The 17407-nt window shown below is 36.3% G+C and overlaps 1 protein-coding gene across 2 annotated transcripts in view; it reads right to left on the bottom strand.

Annotated features, from left to right (window-relative positions):
* Positions 1–5433: 5433 nt before the first annotated feature.
* The window catches only part of RASGRF2 (Ras protein specific guanine nucleotide releasing factor 2), a 139235-nt gene continuing 127261 nt past the window's right edge, over positions 5434–17407 (bottom strand). For both annotated transcript variants that reach the window (XM_082783530.1, XM_082783529.1), the window contains exons 20-27: positions 15011–15071; positions 13675–13778; positions 12956–13040; positions 12145–12342; positions 9930–10009; positions 8067–8184; positions 7236–7304; positions 5434–6538 (exon numbers count right to left, since the gene is read on the bottom strand). In XM_082783530.1, coding sequence (XP_082639656.1) covers positions 6446–6538; positions 7236–7304; positions 8067–8184; positions 9930–10009; positions 12145–12342; positions 12956–13040; positions 13675–13778; positions 15011–15071 — 808 coding nt within the window. In that variant the 3' untranslated portion in view covers positions 5434–6445. The remainder of the gene's footprint in view (positions 6539–7235; positions 7305–8066; positions 8185–9929; positions 10010–12144; positions 12343–12955; positions 13041–13674; positions 13779–15010; positions 15072–17407) is intronic.

The raw sequence follows: 17407 nt of genomic DNA on the forward strand, positions 1-17407 counted from the left end.
ATCTCACTGAAATGCTTTTTTTTTATTTTTCTCTCTCAACAGGAATTGTTGAGTACAAGCAAATAGCACTGCTTTGCAGGAGGAAACTTTGGCATCCTCTCCTCTCCAAGGCAGAGAATGACATTCACTCTGTCAACGTCTCTCTCCTGCAGGGTCAGCAGCTACTGGTGATGGAGGCTCATAATCTAGCAGGCCATTGCTTTCATCTCAAAACACACCTTAACTATGGATTTGAATCTGTAATATTAGCATTTCCACAGGTGGTATTCTTACTGCCCTCATAAAATAGGATGGAAAAATGCTGCACTTAGTTTAAAATTACCAAATATGGCAATTACCAATACCAAAATGAAAAAAATAATCAGCTGTGATATTGTGATTATGAGGGAATTCTAGAGTAACAACTAGAGAAGAACAGTCAACAAGCATACTCAGGCATGGCAAATTCTGGTACCTTTCCTCTTTCTGTCACATTGATTCAGCTTGTTTTGTCATGGAAACTTCAGCAGACATGGTTATAGAAGAACAGTGGTCTTTTTCAGATGACTTTCCCATTAGAGATAAAATTTCAACAGCAAACTAACTGGAATAAATAAATTTTATAGATTTAGAACAGAATAAGAAGTGCTGGTAAGATTTTGTGACTTCTTTGTGGCTGGAACAGTTATTCATTTTGATTTATATGAAACATACCCAGCACCTAGAAAGGTATAGCAAAGTCTGTTCTCATATGAAACACTGAAAATGTAAGATTGCAGAAAATGTGATTGCAAGGTCACAGAATACTGAATAGGTTCTGATTTTAATACACCACTTGCTTTAACTTCATCTCACACAGACTTGATGTACACTGTTTATTTACTTCAAATATGTTATTTCCTGAAACAGATTTAACAGATGTTTTTCTATGCCCTTAAAGAAAGAAGTCAATTGAACAAAGGAAAGCAGTAAACAGTGGTTAAAGCATATAACAAGCTGGAGATCTGCTTTTGTAATCTTAAGCACTATTAGCTATTTTTCTTCAATGTACAAGTTGCTTTGTGTTATTTGTTTTCCTGTTGCAAGAGGAGGGACATACGCTACTTACAAACCTAAAATGTTTTCTGTTTACTTGTGTTGAATACATGCCTATTCTATTTGTTGAAATCCAGATCAGCACACGAGCCAAGAGAAGGCCTAGGTATATTTAGACAAAAGCTCAACAACAAAGCAACAAAAGAAAGAAGGTAGGGACAAAGTTATTTTCTCTCTACATAATTCATTGCCTCTTGTTTAAAGAAACATTCTACTGAAATAGGAAGTCACTAAACACCTTCTGAAGCAGTATTTAAACTCCACGTACCTGCAATTACCTATCAGAGCATAAAGGGAACAAAGGTGTGGAAACGTGGGGGCTCTCCTTAGCTAAGAAGAATGAGTTGTGCAGCTGGTTCTGTTTAATCTGCTACATGTTCTTATTTAGTTATTTATAATGTACACACCACAATGGATCAGCACATGTAGGTCTGTATGAAATTGGTTTTGTTCTCTGTTCCAAGCTACAATCAGCTTTAATCCCAATGATGCCCACAGCAGTTCCAATGCAGCATAAACAAGCAAAGAATAAAAAGCAGTAAGTCAGACCCTTCTTTCACAATAAAAACACTCTGAATTTTCTCTAATTTGTCCTTCTTATTAATGGCTTGCCCCTTCCCTCCCATGTTTGTCTAAAAGACCCAGAATTCAGATGGAGTGGGTTTAAGATCCCACTTTTTCACCACTGGTGGGTAACAAAACAAAGAGAAACCAGTAAGAACACTTGAAATTCAGGAAAAAAAAGAATTTTTAATTAGCATATAGGCACAACATCCTGCCTGATATGCCTTTCTAACAATACAAAGCAATAACCTCAGATAAAAGATAAGTTACAATACATGCAAAAACGTCTGGATGTGCACCAAGCAAGGTGTTAGATATAGGTACATCTGTCAAATAAACATACATCTATTCACCTAAAGAACAAAACTTCAGAGACAATTCCAAAAGTAAAGATACAACAAAACCACCATAGGTGAGTAGCATATTGGACATAAAGCATCCTACACAGAGACATTTGACCTTTGGAGGCAAAAACTGTAACAGGCAAATAGCTGAGAGCCAGATCCCCAAATACTTACTTATGAAAAGCTCTCAGTGAAGCCTAAGGTATTATCAGAATGAGGTCTGAAGGATTTTGCCCTTAATGAATAACAATTATGAGTGGGTAAAAATGTCTCTATAAACGAGAATTTAAAATCATATATCTATGTTTAATGTTGTTAATAAAAGTGAAAGGAGGAAAGACTGAATATCCATACAGATAAAACAATGTTTTTAAAAACCTTAAAATAAATAATGGTAATTAAGGAAAATTTGGGAAAATGAACATGTCCTGAAGTCAAAATCAACGTGATTAAAATTAATAAATACTTTAAATAGAGAGTTAAATTCCTTTTTACCCTACAGAACAACAACCAGTATTACGAAGTAGGAAAGCAGAAAGAGGACAGAGATCTCTTTCTTACTCTTAGACAAGAGTAATCAGTCCTGGTCGAATCTCTTGCTATTAAGCTACACGTTTGTGTGTCACAGGACTAGCTGAAACGGACAGAATACACACTTACTGCCACTGTAAATTCAACAGATTTATTTTTCTTCCACACGATGACTAAGCATGGTCTCCATCCACTAACTGATGTGGCGTGCCATGAACAATACCGGTGAATTCACTGGGGCAGGAGAGGGAGGGAGTGAAGGCTAGGATGAAGGCAACTCTAACCCCTATCAGTGTGTGACACGTGCTTGGAGTCACATGAAAGGGGAAGTGCCTGTGCTGCTGCCCAGGTTCCCAGCTAACTGCAGGCTGAATCCGGGCTGCTACTTATGCAGTAAAAATACTGCAGAACTCCCCTGGACTTTGCTGACAAATGTGCCCACTGCTGAACCAGTGGGTGAAATATGCTATCCCCTTTGCAGCCAGTCCATACACCCTGAGGCATATTTTATCCAGAGAGTGCTGAAGGGAGCAGCCCCTCCAACATAAGAACTGCTGTTGCATCTCACCAGTGCAGCAGGGCTGAGGAGCTAAGAAAGGCAAGTAGAGAGGTGCTTCAGCCCTTCCTTTTCTTCCAAATCCTGAATCAGACAGGCTCGTTTAGCTCCAGTTCCAGAAAAGTAAGTCCACTCTGTTTCCATGGCATAAAAGCTATAAAGGACAAGACCCTAAAAGACAGCAAGATCCAAATGTCGAAGTCCTCACTTGGAAACATCCTCTCTGAAACACCAGTGGCAAACAGTGGATGTCTGATGACTGGGATTTGTATCTTGATATACTACATTATCTGGCTGTGGTGGATTGGCACAGAGAAGCTGGTAGCGAGGAGCTCCACAATCCCTGTGCACAGTTCAGGGAGACCACTGCACTAGCTGGTTATGTAGATATACTAGGCGAAGCCTCACACAAAGCAGGTTGATGCTGTCTACTAGCTATTGCCATAACTCAAACACTGCAGGAATACTGTAGCAGAAGCACTCAGGCCACTCACACTTGAATTACACAACCTGAGTGTGGGGGGAAACACACTTTTCTACACTTACTGTGTAGGATTTCTGCACAGAATTTCTTTCCAGCTTTGATGTAGGGTTGCGAACACAAGCTAGGATTATGGATGACAAATGTATGCTCAGTTCTTTGAGCAGTCACCTCCTGTATTTTAAGGAACACAATGTATCCATTTACAAAAATATTTATACATTGCTTCTCAGCAAATCAAACATTGCTGTGACAATAACCTTTTTTGTTGTTATCGTTCTGAACACATATCCAGTCCTTAGTCACTCCAGTGATTCTAATCTAAAATCCACCACTGACCCAAGAGGTAATGTTTGGCATATAAATAGAGTATATGCTTTTCCAGAGGAGCTGAACACATTGTCTACTGATTTAAATATAAGAATGCTCAGCACCTTTGAAAAAAAAAAATCTCTATTCCTTCATCTTAGCATATGTCCACTTGGAGTACTGTAGCACTAGCACAGCACCACCCCTTTGTATTGCAAGCATTAAAACATATTCAATGCTCTTAAACTCTGAAGAACTGATATATGTACAAAAAGTAAAAATTAACAAACCATGAACAGAGTAAAATGAAGAACTATACCCTGTAAACCTAAAAACATCAAGGAAGTTTGGTAGAGCAGGATACAAGAAGATAAAGCAGCAGTTAATAGCATACAACAGAGATCCCGATTGACATTGACAGTTGTTACACATTTTCTGTGTTAACAGAGAAACAATAAAACCAAGTTAAGAAATCACTTTTTGGACCATGTTTCTCCCATATTTTCGTGACTTTGAAGTCTTTTATGAAACTGACATATAATACATGTTTGTTTGTTTGTTTGTTTTTGAACAGAAAATACACAATATGTTGGTTTTGTGGTCCAAATAAACCATGCTTTTCTTTCATATCATGCACTGGGATGCAATCAGCTTGCTATCACTCATTAATGAAAGAACAAGCACATTTTTGATAATAAAAAGCTTCCATACGTTTTCTGTGTTTATTTCTACAGCAGTCATTCATCAGAAGTATTTAAAATGTTTCTGGAATTTCCTTTTTTGTTGCTGTCTGCTTTTCTAATTAAGGAATTTTCCAGTATTTGTGGTGCTTATTCATGCAGTTATTTACAAAGAGATGGTCCTTGTGGTGAAGAACCTTAATGAAATGTACAGTTGCTAAAGTACATTTATAAATGCTAGCAGTTACACTGAGAACGAATGGAATTTATTGTGCAGCTCTCGGTTGGGCTAACAATATGATTAAAGTGCAAATAAAGACAAAACCCACAAGCCAGGCAGATCTGTTTTTCATTGCCAGCTTTCAGAAGCATCATGACTGTGGTAAAAAATGTCAGATCAAATAGGCCTAGGTCACAATCTATTTTAAACTTCTATCTCCCTGAGAGAATTTAAGGGAGGTATACAGTGATATAGCCCTATTTCTTCAACTGGCTGAATATCATTGGAAAAGTAAGGACACTATTCCAGCCAAGTTATTCAACAGTGCTAATATCTGCATTTATATTATGGTGTACTTTACAGCATGCATTTGAGCTCACTTGCCATGCAGCTACAACAGGCCACTTATGATCAGAAAAATTTAAGAAGTACCAACTAGCTGTAGAAATTAAATCTATCTACTGGTAAGTCACAAAGCATAGGTCTTAGAAACAGTAACAATTAGCACATTTTCTTTAAACATATGCCCATATGCAAATGATAATCACTAGTTCAAATGAAAATGTATAGTGTGTATTTGCTGGCATTCCAAGTTTGCCACTGATGTGAATGATTTTAGAGCTGAATCAGCACTGAATGACTGAACAAAAAAAAAAAAAAAAAAAAAAAACAGACATTTTCCAAATCACTGATTTCATGTAAAACAAAACATTCATTCCAACTCCTAGTGGTCATTGCTGATCACTACCCAGACCAGACACATAGTTCTCTCCACAGTGTGTCCAGAAAGTGCTCTGTTGCCTGTCTTGTCAGGGAATCTGCAGGAGGTGCAGAAAAATAAAGTGCCTTTTCAGGACCAACTCAACTAGCCATCCTATTCACTGGATGTCAAGTCTCAGGTATAGCTCCTAACCATGTACTTCCCACCTGAAGCTTGCAAGGCTGACAATTGTGAACAACTATTCATCTAGATATTTTATTTTTCATGCTGTAAATACTCAAACTGAGTATTAATGAAAAAATATTTACAGTTTATTTATATGTAAAATCAGTCACCTTAGAAAAGGCTGATAAGACATTTAAAGAAGGTAACATTCTATAAAGGGTAGCATTGAATAAACTTTTAGAAATGTAGATCTGGAGAGAAATACTAGATGCTACCTTGATGTCACTGCAGGCTCATTGATGACTGTTAAGATCCTGATTTTCAATAAATTTAATATCATATGAGGACACCATATGGCACTACCATTGCTGCCTCAGTGAACGCATAGTTAGCCATCCACCTAGACCACATCAGAACCATCTCCTTTTGCTCATGTATCTTAACTGGGTATATTACCACCATTTAGATCTGTCTCCTTGATTTGTCACATTAAGATGGCTACAGTGAGTACAGTGAGTTCACAAGAAAGCCTCATTAACTAAATGCACAGTGCCTATTGCAAAACATTATATTTGCAAAGTAGCAATCACTTAATGCAGATATGAAGCATCCTTGTCTTCTATGTCCAAGAGTAAATTTTTGTTGCCTGAGAGGGAAATCCTGTGAGGTTCGGTATCTCTTACTGGAAAAGAGAGCTTGCATTCTTCTCAATATTTCCCTTGCTGTCTTTAGGACTTGGCATGCATAATTTTTTTCATTGTACTAAAGCTTTCTGTAGACTCTGAGGCAAGGCTGGATCTTCAGGCAGGGAGTCTGGGTTCAAGCTTTAGGGAAAGCTCATACAAAGTATCTTCATCTATGATGAGTGTCTTGTCAAGTAAATAGTGAGTGACCTGGAATGCAGAAGACACAGCTGAACAGATTGTTTTTATTGTCATGAAAATGTCTCTGCTTTCCTTTCCTTTTCCCCTTCAGCCCATTTCAGAGCCTGAGATCCTCTCATGTTTTCTCAGAGAAACACAACAGATCATTTGAATGGTGTAAAGCTGTACCAACAGTGCTCTAGGAATCAAATTCAGTTTCTTAGGAATGCTTCCTAGGCCCACGTTGTTTTTCTGGAGTCTGAGATGTAAAGAGTCTTTCTTTGAAGACACAGGCTGGCTTTGGACAAATTTTCATAGGTCCCACAAGGGACAAGGGAAAAAGAATTGCAGGATGCACACAGGATGCTTGGGCCATCTCCTATCCCCTAATCCAAGTATTCTGGGATTCCATTGGGAATTATGCTCCAGCTGGACTGGGAGATCACATTTCCCTTTCAACCCATTCCTCCACACCCCAAAACCATGCTGGCTGCAATCCCAAGAGAGTTTCCAGAGAATGAGGAAATCGCTTCTATATACAGCATTAAGGAAAGAGGGTTTTAAAATCACAGATTACGTGCCCATATTTCTGTCTGTGCTCTCTGTGTGTCACAGCAGAATACATTCATTTCAGCTTTCAACTTTGAACAACAGCTCTATCTTAGAACCAACTACCAGAACAGCATTCATTTCAATGGTAGGTAAAAGTATCTAAGAAGAGCCTTACCTTCTGCTGATGCTCTATGCGGTAGGAGGTCTGCTGGAATTGGCGTATCTCCCTGATAATATGCGAGATCTTTCAAAAGAATACAAATATATTATAATTACAACTGCATTTTGATTTCAGTTGGGCACTGAAGATTTTTTTGCCAAATTATGCAACTCATTTTGGGAGCATGTAAGTGAAGGGCAGAAATCACCAGCTAATGGATTCCATCTTAAAAAATCTTAAATAAGCCATTTATTGTTAAGTCAGTTTCAAGTGAACCACCTTGTCTACTTACTCTCTTCTCCATATACTGATAATCTCTTTTATCTTTGCCTGGAGTGACTGCTGCAGTGTGTAATCATTATGAGAACATAAAGCTGAGGTTAAAAAGAGAAATTTCCACACTTCTCTCTGAGGGGTTTTATAAAGCACCATTTTATGATAGTTGGAGAGAATCAACTTTAAAGTACTTCTTAAAAAATAGATCCTAGCACACTTGACGAAAGATTGTGAGCACTGACTGCTTTCTGATTAATAACTACATTCGTTTCATTTGATTATTTCAAGACATCTTTTCTTGCTTCTTCACAAGCTTAAGGCAGCTGCTTTTTCTATCTGTGACTTCTCAGAGAACAAACTGGAGGCAAATTCACACTGTAAAAATCCTCAGTTTACCAGAAGGTGGTGATAAAAGACTGGGTCAAGTAATTGCTTTCATATAGCTATCTATCATGCACGATTCAAACACACTTTTAAGACCTGGTGAAATTCTAAGCAGTTATAATTAAATCAATAATCAATTTGTAATTAAACATCTGTTTGGAAAGCATATAAGGAAATTAAAATTACCATTCTCATTTTAGAAAAATTGACAAGGCCTTCCTCAGTGAAGTTTGGTGTTCCTTCTTCAATAAATGCTAGATCTGTCAAGTACATTCCAAGGTAGGGAACAGCAGGTGGGTTACAACTGTAAAACAATAAATCAGCATATCTATATACAACTAAATTTACAAACTTGTATTTTTATAGCTCACACAAAATTTATTATTTAAAGAACTTTTAAACAACGGACCACAAAAAATTGACATCACTTGATTTATATTTGCTCTGAGTGTGGCAAATTGAATAGGTTGTGTCAAATATTAAATTGAAATTAAAGGCAGGTAGCCTTCAGGAAAATCTAGAACAAAAAAGGATGGAGTAAGAGGAAGGGTGGGCACAATCTGGACACTGAGCACACCTTCAAGCATATTTTAATCTTGGCTGTTAGGCAGTATCAGAAATAGATCCTATACACAAGCTACAAGTGCATGTGGATAAGTTTCTGAGTGGTTAGTGTTCTTCTGCATCAGCATATATAAGCATTTTAGTACCAGTAAGGGTCCATGTGAGTGTGCTCATGCATGTGTTTGGAGACATACATACATGTGTATATGGATATAGATAACATTCTCTGTCTTTTCTGGCTTTGCTAACAGTGAACCCAAAGAGGAAAGAGGAAGACAGAGAGATAGAAAGGATGATCTGGAAAGCTGGGAATAGAGACCCTAGAGAATCAGGAGCTGCTTTTCTTAGTGGGGCAGGACTAATGTGATAGGGATTGTTACTTCTTTAATGAAATAATCACTACTCCATACCTGCTGATTATTACCTCAGCAGAAATAGCTACAAATCTGTTTTTCTGAAGGTTTGGTGTAAGAAAAAAAGCAGGCTGTACTATTAAAGGCAGACAGCTGGCTTTGCTTAGCAAAGCACTTCAATCTGGTTATTTTTTACATTGTGAGGGTGACTGCTGCACACAGGGCAAGCAATATACTGACTGAAAGGTGTTTAGGAGTACTTGTTCATATATTGTGAGTGAAAATGGTTTTTTAACAAGTGATTAGTCCTCAACAATGTTTTTTTCACTAAAAACTGACTAATTTGAACAATGTATTTAAATTTATCATTTAAAGTAGTTCTACTACATGTACATAGAAATATAAACTATGTATATTTATTTTTATTTATTTTTTTTTTAACGTGTGCAGTTGGAGTCAATACATGCATAAATTGTAGAATCCTTGCCAAAGGATGTTTTGGATACCAAAGCTACATATGGTGAAACACAAGGAATCAATGACTACTGTACAAAAATGTATTTTTTTTTTCCAGAGTGGCAGACTACAAGGGGCTGGGAGGGTATAGGATAGGAAATATCATTGTGCATTATGTTCCTTTCTGAGCATCAGTTACTGGCCACTGTCAGAGATAAGATAATAGGGTGAATGGATCTTTGATTTGACTAAAGCTTATTTGTCAGTCCTAAACTTCTTATCAGGAACAAGGACTGCTTTCAATCTTGTTTTTGAACAGAAAACTTTATAATAACCTCGTTTACACTTACTGAAAAAGTTTATCAGTGTAAGTAAAACTCCAACAGGGAACATTCCACACAGAGTAACAGGGTGGGTTTTTTTTAAGTAATTCTCTAAAGACATTGTATTTATCTATTAGTGTGCTAAATTGGAGTATATTGAGGAGAACAAAAACAACAAACAAACAAAACCAGAAAAAAACTCCAAATAGAATAAAAACAGAATTTAAAAGGTTACTAGGTAAAAGCATTACTCAACATTATATTAATTATTAAAGCTTAATCAAAGCTAGTTCATATTTAAGATGTATTATCTACTATTTATTAAAAAGAATGCTTTTTGTAGGTAAACATACTTTTTGAGTGTTTCTCTAAGATTTTTAAATCTTCCTTCAGATGATACAGTCTTCTGAAGCTTGTCCATGAGGGCTTTTGCCTAGAAAGAGAACACATCACAGATGTTATTGCTGTTGCACATAAATGATTTTTTAAAAAGATTTGATTCACTTAGTTTCTTCACCACATTTTCAGAAGTAACTATATAGGTATTAAGAATCTAGCTTCACTGTAGTTCCTAATGTTTTTCTGCAAATGGAGATTAGGCAGCCTTAAAGATGTTCCTTCAAGTGAAACCAGAATATGTATCTATGCTAATATTATTGGCCTGCAAATTCAGCAAGAAACACAAGATCATTAAATTAATGGCCAGCAATTCAGTTTACTCTGTATACAAGAATATTAGAGGCTTGATCTGGTGTGATACTGAGGCTCCTCAGCTGGATTTACCGAAATTAAGGACAGTAAAGGATGTACTGTTTTGCAGCCTGCACTAAAATGGTTTTGCTTCCAAGTTTCTGACTAAAAATGAACGCGTATTTGAAAAAATGTTACTGTCTTACAGGAATGGTTTTCATTGGATGTCATCAGAGCTTGGTTTCTCCATATGTAAAATATATTTTCTTTTCATTACTTATTTATGGTGTAGACTTGACATAGCATGGAGAATCCTAAGAAACTTGTCATCTTTGGAACTGAATTTCCAGTTAATAGGAAGCTGTAGGCAGAAACTTTCTTTTTTTCTACAATAACAGGCTGATGAAACATTCAGATAATGTTTTCAGTAAGCAATGGAGAAGAGTGCAATAAGGTCGCATACTGGGAAAAGGTTTTTCACCAAGAGGGTGGTCAGACACTGGAACAGGCTCTCCAGGGCAGTGGTCCTGGCACCAACCCTGTCAGAGTTCAAAAAGTTCAAAAAAGTTCAAAAAGGACAGAGTTGTCAGACATAGGACCTAATTGTTGGGTCATCCTGTGTGGAGCCAAGAGTTGCATATGACAGTCCTTGTGGGTCCCTTGAAAATTTCTATAATCCTAACATTAATCAGGTTTTGTTGTTTGTTTGTTTGTTTGTTTTACAATTTTAAAAATCAAGCAAATCCTAAACATACTTTTTTTGAGGTAAACTCTTATACAAGACCTTGCATTTAAAGTTGTTTTATTATTATTATTATTATTATATTTTTATATAAAAGAAAATTGCACCAGCCATAAAACATATGAGAATAAGCTGATTGGAGAACACAGTACAATCAGAGTGTATTCTAAGCGGATGTCATTACTTGGGCTGCTTAATTGCTTTGCAAAAACTTCAGAAACATATCAAGAAGGAAATGCAGTGACAAAAGCCCACCTTCTTGCATGTCAATTAGCAAGATCTAAAAAGGGTGATCTAAATGTTCCAACAGGCTTGAAAAACCTGTATCCAAAACTGCCAAAATTACAAGTGATTGGTTCTGTTCTACTGACATCATTGCTCCACTATTGCACCACACTAAAATATGTATGTTTTCAAACAGCAGAAAGTTGAGATTTAAATAATTCAATAAATGTCTTCCAAACTATTTAAAACAGAGAACATAAAAGGCCAGATACTTTTCATTCTGGCTCATTTTGTCTTTTCTTTGTTACTGGCAGTCATTCTCACAGTTTCAGCCATACTGCTGACAGTCTCAGCAGCAAGGCAAGGGTTAAAGGGAGAGATTCATTGAATCTAAACTTGAGCACCTAAATGAGAAGGAGGTCCAGTTATCTACGGTTTCCTGTTGGGTAGCAATAAAAATCAGCACCTTGAGAAGAAGTGCTGCCCTTTCTACTAAATTCCTGCACAGGCTGGAAAATATGACTCCAGCTTTAGGCACCTGAGCCAATTATGTTTATAGCCAGTCAACACCTATGCATATGCTTTAAGTATCAATTCAATAAGTAGAAAATTTATTTTTTTCAAATATTTCAGTAATTCAGGCTAAAGCCTCAGATTTAAGCACCTGCTAATTCTACTGAGATCAGTTTGTTCTCACAAATATTTAACTAATGATACCCAAAAAGGGATATATCAAATGCAAAAGACCATGACACAACATACCAGCACAACTTGATGCTTCCAGCAGGTAGTCAAGACTATTGCTGAGGTAGAAAAATTTTGGAAAGAATCCTATTTCTGTTCATTGTTTCATGAACAACATAATGACCAGTGAAATCTAGAAACCATCATTGTAATCAGATCTTTCTTACCTGTTTGGATACTTTAGCCCAAGTTTTCTTCAGTCTGTAGATTGCACTTCTGTTCAAGGCTGATGTGATTTCTAATACACCATTATAATTGTGCATACATCGACAAATGTCAGCTACTGCTACCCACTTTTCAATTGAGTTAGCCCGGGAGCTGACATCAGCATAATTCATGATTTGGGAAGCAACAAGGTTGCTCATCTGACCAAACAAAGAGGAAGTATTTAGGACATTTAAACATAATCATATTAGAAACATAATTATTTAATGAACAAGGCAGAAAATAAAACTGGTGCACAACAGAACTTATGGCTATTAATAAAATCAGAAAAAAAAACATACTGAGATCAGTGTTGTAGAGCAGTGGATGGGAATAAGAATATGGAAGAAGGGTAAGAAATGCAATGGGGTGTGTTTTCAACCCAACAGTAACAATACTGTCTTGAGTCAGACAAACTCAAGGTATATGGTAAAGAACAAATGTACACAGAGACTCAAAGGGCATTCATTAAACAGAACTTGTGTTATATTTTTTCTCTGAAAAAAAATATCATTTATGTAGGATAGTTTAAAATGTTTTAATCTATTAAATAGTCATTGAAATTCCAATGTAACAATTTCAAAGTACCAATTAATGAAAATTAAAAGCTTTGTATGTGTTGATAATAAAGAGTTAATCACAAAAAGACCATAGCATTCAGTCACTACTAGATAAGAAATTACAGAACATTGTAAGAAAGATATATTTGTTCCAGAGGTCACAGACAGTGTCAACAGAGTTCCTAGAAGGCAATCCATATTTTTAAGTACTTACATCATTAAAATGTTGACTAGTTTTCATAATATAGGGTGTTCTCTCATTTTTATCCAGTTTCATCCAGCCTTGCCCAAGAAACTCTCTAGACAATAAGTGAAGAGAAAAAATGAAAACAATTAACAGTAGAGTCTCTGTCTGCAACTGTAGCCTAAATGGATTTCAAATATACCTCTTTTTTTTAGAAGCTAACTACGTAGCTTTACATTAATTCCAGCATTTCATTATTAATTATTAATTATTTTATTATTAATGCTAATAAACAAAACTCTAACCCTTATTAAGAAGATTTATGTTGATTTTAATGCCCTCTCCCTGTTTTTCCATCTTAATTTTCAGCTTTGTGACCCTATTTGAAATAGGTCTTATCAGTTTACATGATCATATGAATGGTAAACTGCTGTATGAAGTTTATTTGACATTCCCTCTCCAGAGACTCAGTAGTTCCATACTATGTTCACCCTTCACTAGCACAGAGCCTTTGAACACAGATTTTTTCTTTAGCAACAGAATGAAATAACTCATTCTTTCAAAAAAAAAAATATCAAACTTTACGGGAATCAAAAGCAATAAGTAATAATAGAAACAGCCAAAGGACAATGGTCTGCTGTAAGCCTCTTTGGCCGGATGGCAGTACCATGACCTAGTGTAGCGCCTGAAACTGTCAGTAACAACTCATCCAATGTACTCACTTCAGTTAATTGTAGGAGAGTACTTACTCATAAGGTATGCTTCTGAAAACTATGTGGTCTAGAAGAGTTATCTGCTCCGCAAGCTCCATGGCTGACAAAGTCTCAAAGCACTCTGGTTTGGGGCATTCTGACTGCAAGAATAAGGAAAACACTTAATGATCTATCATTGTACTGAAAAGCATTTCAGAACACAGTGTATTAAAAACTTTATATATTTTTTAACACAGAATTGTAATTAACATTTTTGGTACACAGAAATAATAATTAAGCAAAAAATGTTAACAACATAAGGGTAAACATCAGCCTGGAAACTGATAGGAAAGCAGACAAGATGTAAGTATGCATAGGTTAACTAAAGTCTGTATATTTTGAGTCACTTTCCACATAACCACTCTGAACCTAGTTCATTGCTCACACTCTTTGTTGTATTAATACAGTGCACTTATGAGATGATGGTGACTACAGTTTAGAGGATGTTTCTTGTCAGTGATAGCCAAGTATGCTTCTGATGGCTGCTGAGGTGGTACACACTTCATATAAATCCACATTTTTTTCATCCTCATGTGATTAAAATCAAATCCTAAAGTTTTGACCAGTTCATCTCTGATACATGCTCCAGATTCTAACTCTGTAAACTGAAATATGCATTCCTAATTGTCCTGGTTTCAGTTAGGGTATAGTTAATTTTCCTCCTAGTAGCTGGTAGGGTGCTATGTTTTGGATTAGGATGAGGAGAGTGCAGAGAACATGCTGATGTTTTAATTGTTGCAGAGCAGTGCTTACAGCAAGCCAAGGACTTTTCAGCTCCTTGCTCTGTCCTGCCAGCAGGCAGGCTGGGGGTGCAGCAACAGCTGGGAGGGGACAGACCCAGGACAGCTGACCCAAACTGCCCAAGGGGGTATTCCATAACATCTGGCGTCATGCTAAACAATATATAGGGGTGGCTAGCCGGGGGAGGGGGCCGGCTGCTCAGGGGTATTAGCCTGGGCATCGGTCAGCAGGTGGTGAGCAATTATATTGTGCATCACTTGTTTTGTACACATTATTAGTAGTAGTACTATTATCATAATTATTGTTGTTGTTATTATTATTATTATTATTATCCTGTCTTAATAAACTGTCTTTATCTCAACTCACAGGCTTCACTTTCCTATTTCTCTCCCCCATCCCAGAGAGGGAGGGGGGAGGGTGAGCGAATGGCTGTGTGGTGTTTAGCTGCCAACTGGGTTAAACCACAACACTAATATAAAAGAATAGTATTTCTGTCCAGAGTTGTAAAGGTACAGAAGTGATACATTTTAGTGACTCAAACATGCAACATTCCTACAGGAATATTTATGTGTAAATTTCAAGATGAACTTACCATTTGAATTATATCCTCTATTTTTAAATGGTTATCATCTTGATCATCCTGAGAAAGAGCCCTGAAAAATTAAGCAGCAGAACATCCTATATAAACAAAAGTATCTATGGTTATGAGAACTGTTACCACTGACAGGCAATCATGCTTACCTAAAATAAATCTTTAAACTGCAAACAAAGATGTAAATAAATAAGAAAGTCTTGCAACTAAAAAATTAATTTATTGTTTTAAATAAAAGGTATAAAACGGCACAACATCACAGTCGTGTAAATGCCTGCTATGGAGGCTTAAAAACTCTGAGGTAAGAACAATATATACTGTAGGATGGTCAATGACAATACACTGTTACTAACTACGGTACTCATTTGCTGATTACAGTGATATGGTCCCACATCGATCCCACTTTGACTTTAGCACTATGAACTATGGTGGACAATGAAAAAATACCCTTTTAAAAAACAGACCTCAAAAATACAACACAATAATGAAAATATTTAATCAGTAGTTCTCCACGTTGAATAATCCTAAAAAACCTGAAGGCGTGTGTTTGTGTGTGTGCAGAAATTAGATTCTTTGATTTTTTAATATTATACTAAATGATATTTTTGGGACATGTTTGGAAAATCAACATTTGAGAAGACAGTACAATAGGCATGCATGGAAGAGTGATTCACAGGAAAGTGTTTATTGGCACTACACTGTCCTATTCTTTGACCTACACAAAGAGCTCTGAGCGTAGAAATATACAACAAACAACGACAAGGTTTTATGTGTAGCAAATGTGTGATTTGCTTTCAGCAACAGAAGTGTTAATCTATGTTTTTAATTCTCCTATAGAAAATCTGTGATTATTATCCTGTGGTTGTTTCAGAGTAATGGGTCAAAGACGAAGCCATCAGAAGGTGTAAGTATTTACTTAAGCCCGTCTTCTTTGAAGTAATAACGTTGTACATCATTCTAAGATCTTATTCCTTCTTTTTCTGTGTGCTATTTAACCTGCAAACAAAAGGTCTCAATGCTGAACATGTGGCTCAATGAGTCCTCAGTCTTGGGAAAGTCCTGTCTGAAAGGATTTCAGAGATTTCATATTATAACATAATATTCTTGAAAAAAAAAAAAAAGGCAGGTGACATCTCAAATTTCAAGAATATTGTATATAAACCACAGGCAATCTGAAAATTTCAGTTGGATTACTATGGCTAGTCTTGAACACCATAGTATGACAAAAACAACATGGTATGAGTATAGGTCAAAAAGACTGATAAAACATTTGGAAAATACAGACTCAAAGAAAACTTGAATAGACTGGATTTATATAATATAGGAAAGAGAAGATTTATGGAGAAAGAACATTATGCCAGCATGTAAGAGACTGCCTATAACTACACCAACAATAGTGCAAGAAGTTGCCGGACAGATTTGGTTTAAGAAACATGTTCAACTTTCCACCTAGAATACGAAAGCTCTGAAACAAGTTCTCTGCAAGTCATATAATGCCTATTAATGCCATTTTCAAGGAGAGTTTAGATAACTATTTTCAAAGAGGATCCAGTTCCATTAATCATTCTATAAAGTAGAGCAACTCAACAAAATATTTTCTTGTTGTCCCTCCAATCCCTTGTTTTTGCACTTTGTAGAAAATGACTTTACATGTAGCATTTGGGAAAGTGTTAAGGGATTATATTGCCTGGAGTCTTTAGCAGTGAGTGTAAAATACAGAATTTGTACTATGTGGGTGGAGGAAGCATCAATGCTTAGTACACTAGGTTCTTCTATTGTGTGCTGCTGTTGGTTCATTTTGGTTTTCTGAATTGAAGGACTAAATTAAAATCAAATGGAGATACATGTACAAAGAACCTAAGAATCCTCCTTGCCTTCATTTCATCTTCATCACATCCAGACAAAATGCCCATTTCATCATGAGACTTGGAAATGTCTTAGGTCTAATGGGCAAACCATGCAGTGTCTTGAATGTCTACTTCTTCAGGAGAACCCTAAGTTTCTTCTCCACAAAACAACTCTTTGCAGCCTCAGTAACTGTAAATAGACTGCCAATCTGTGTTTCCTTAGCAGCTTGTTTTGTGCTGTGTCTCATGACTGACTGCCTGCAGAAAAATACTGTTCAGAATGCGGCAAGACTACGTGTCTTCCTGGCAATAAAAAAATAGAGGGCTTGCCCTTCTGCCCCAAATATTCTCCATGATTTTGTAAACTCATACTTTGGGTTCCTTATAACTTTTTGTAGGTTAGACTTCTCATCTTTGATACAGAAAAGATTGTGTTTGCTTAATAGAAAATAAAGTAAGAACCATGAGAAAAAAAAAAAAAAAAAAAAAAAAACATTTAACTTTCCCCCTTCTTTGCTTACTGATACTCTTTTCTATGACATACAGTATT

Source organism: Aythya marila, assembly GCF_965140915.1.
Source record: "Aythya marila genome assembly, chromosome: Z".
NCBI lineage: Eukaryota > Metazoa > Chordata > Aves > Anseriformes > Anatidae > Aythya > Aythya marila.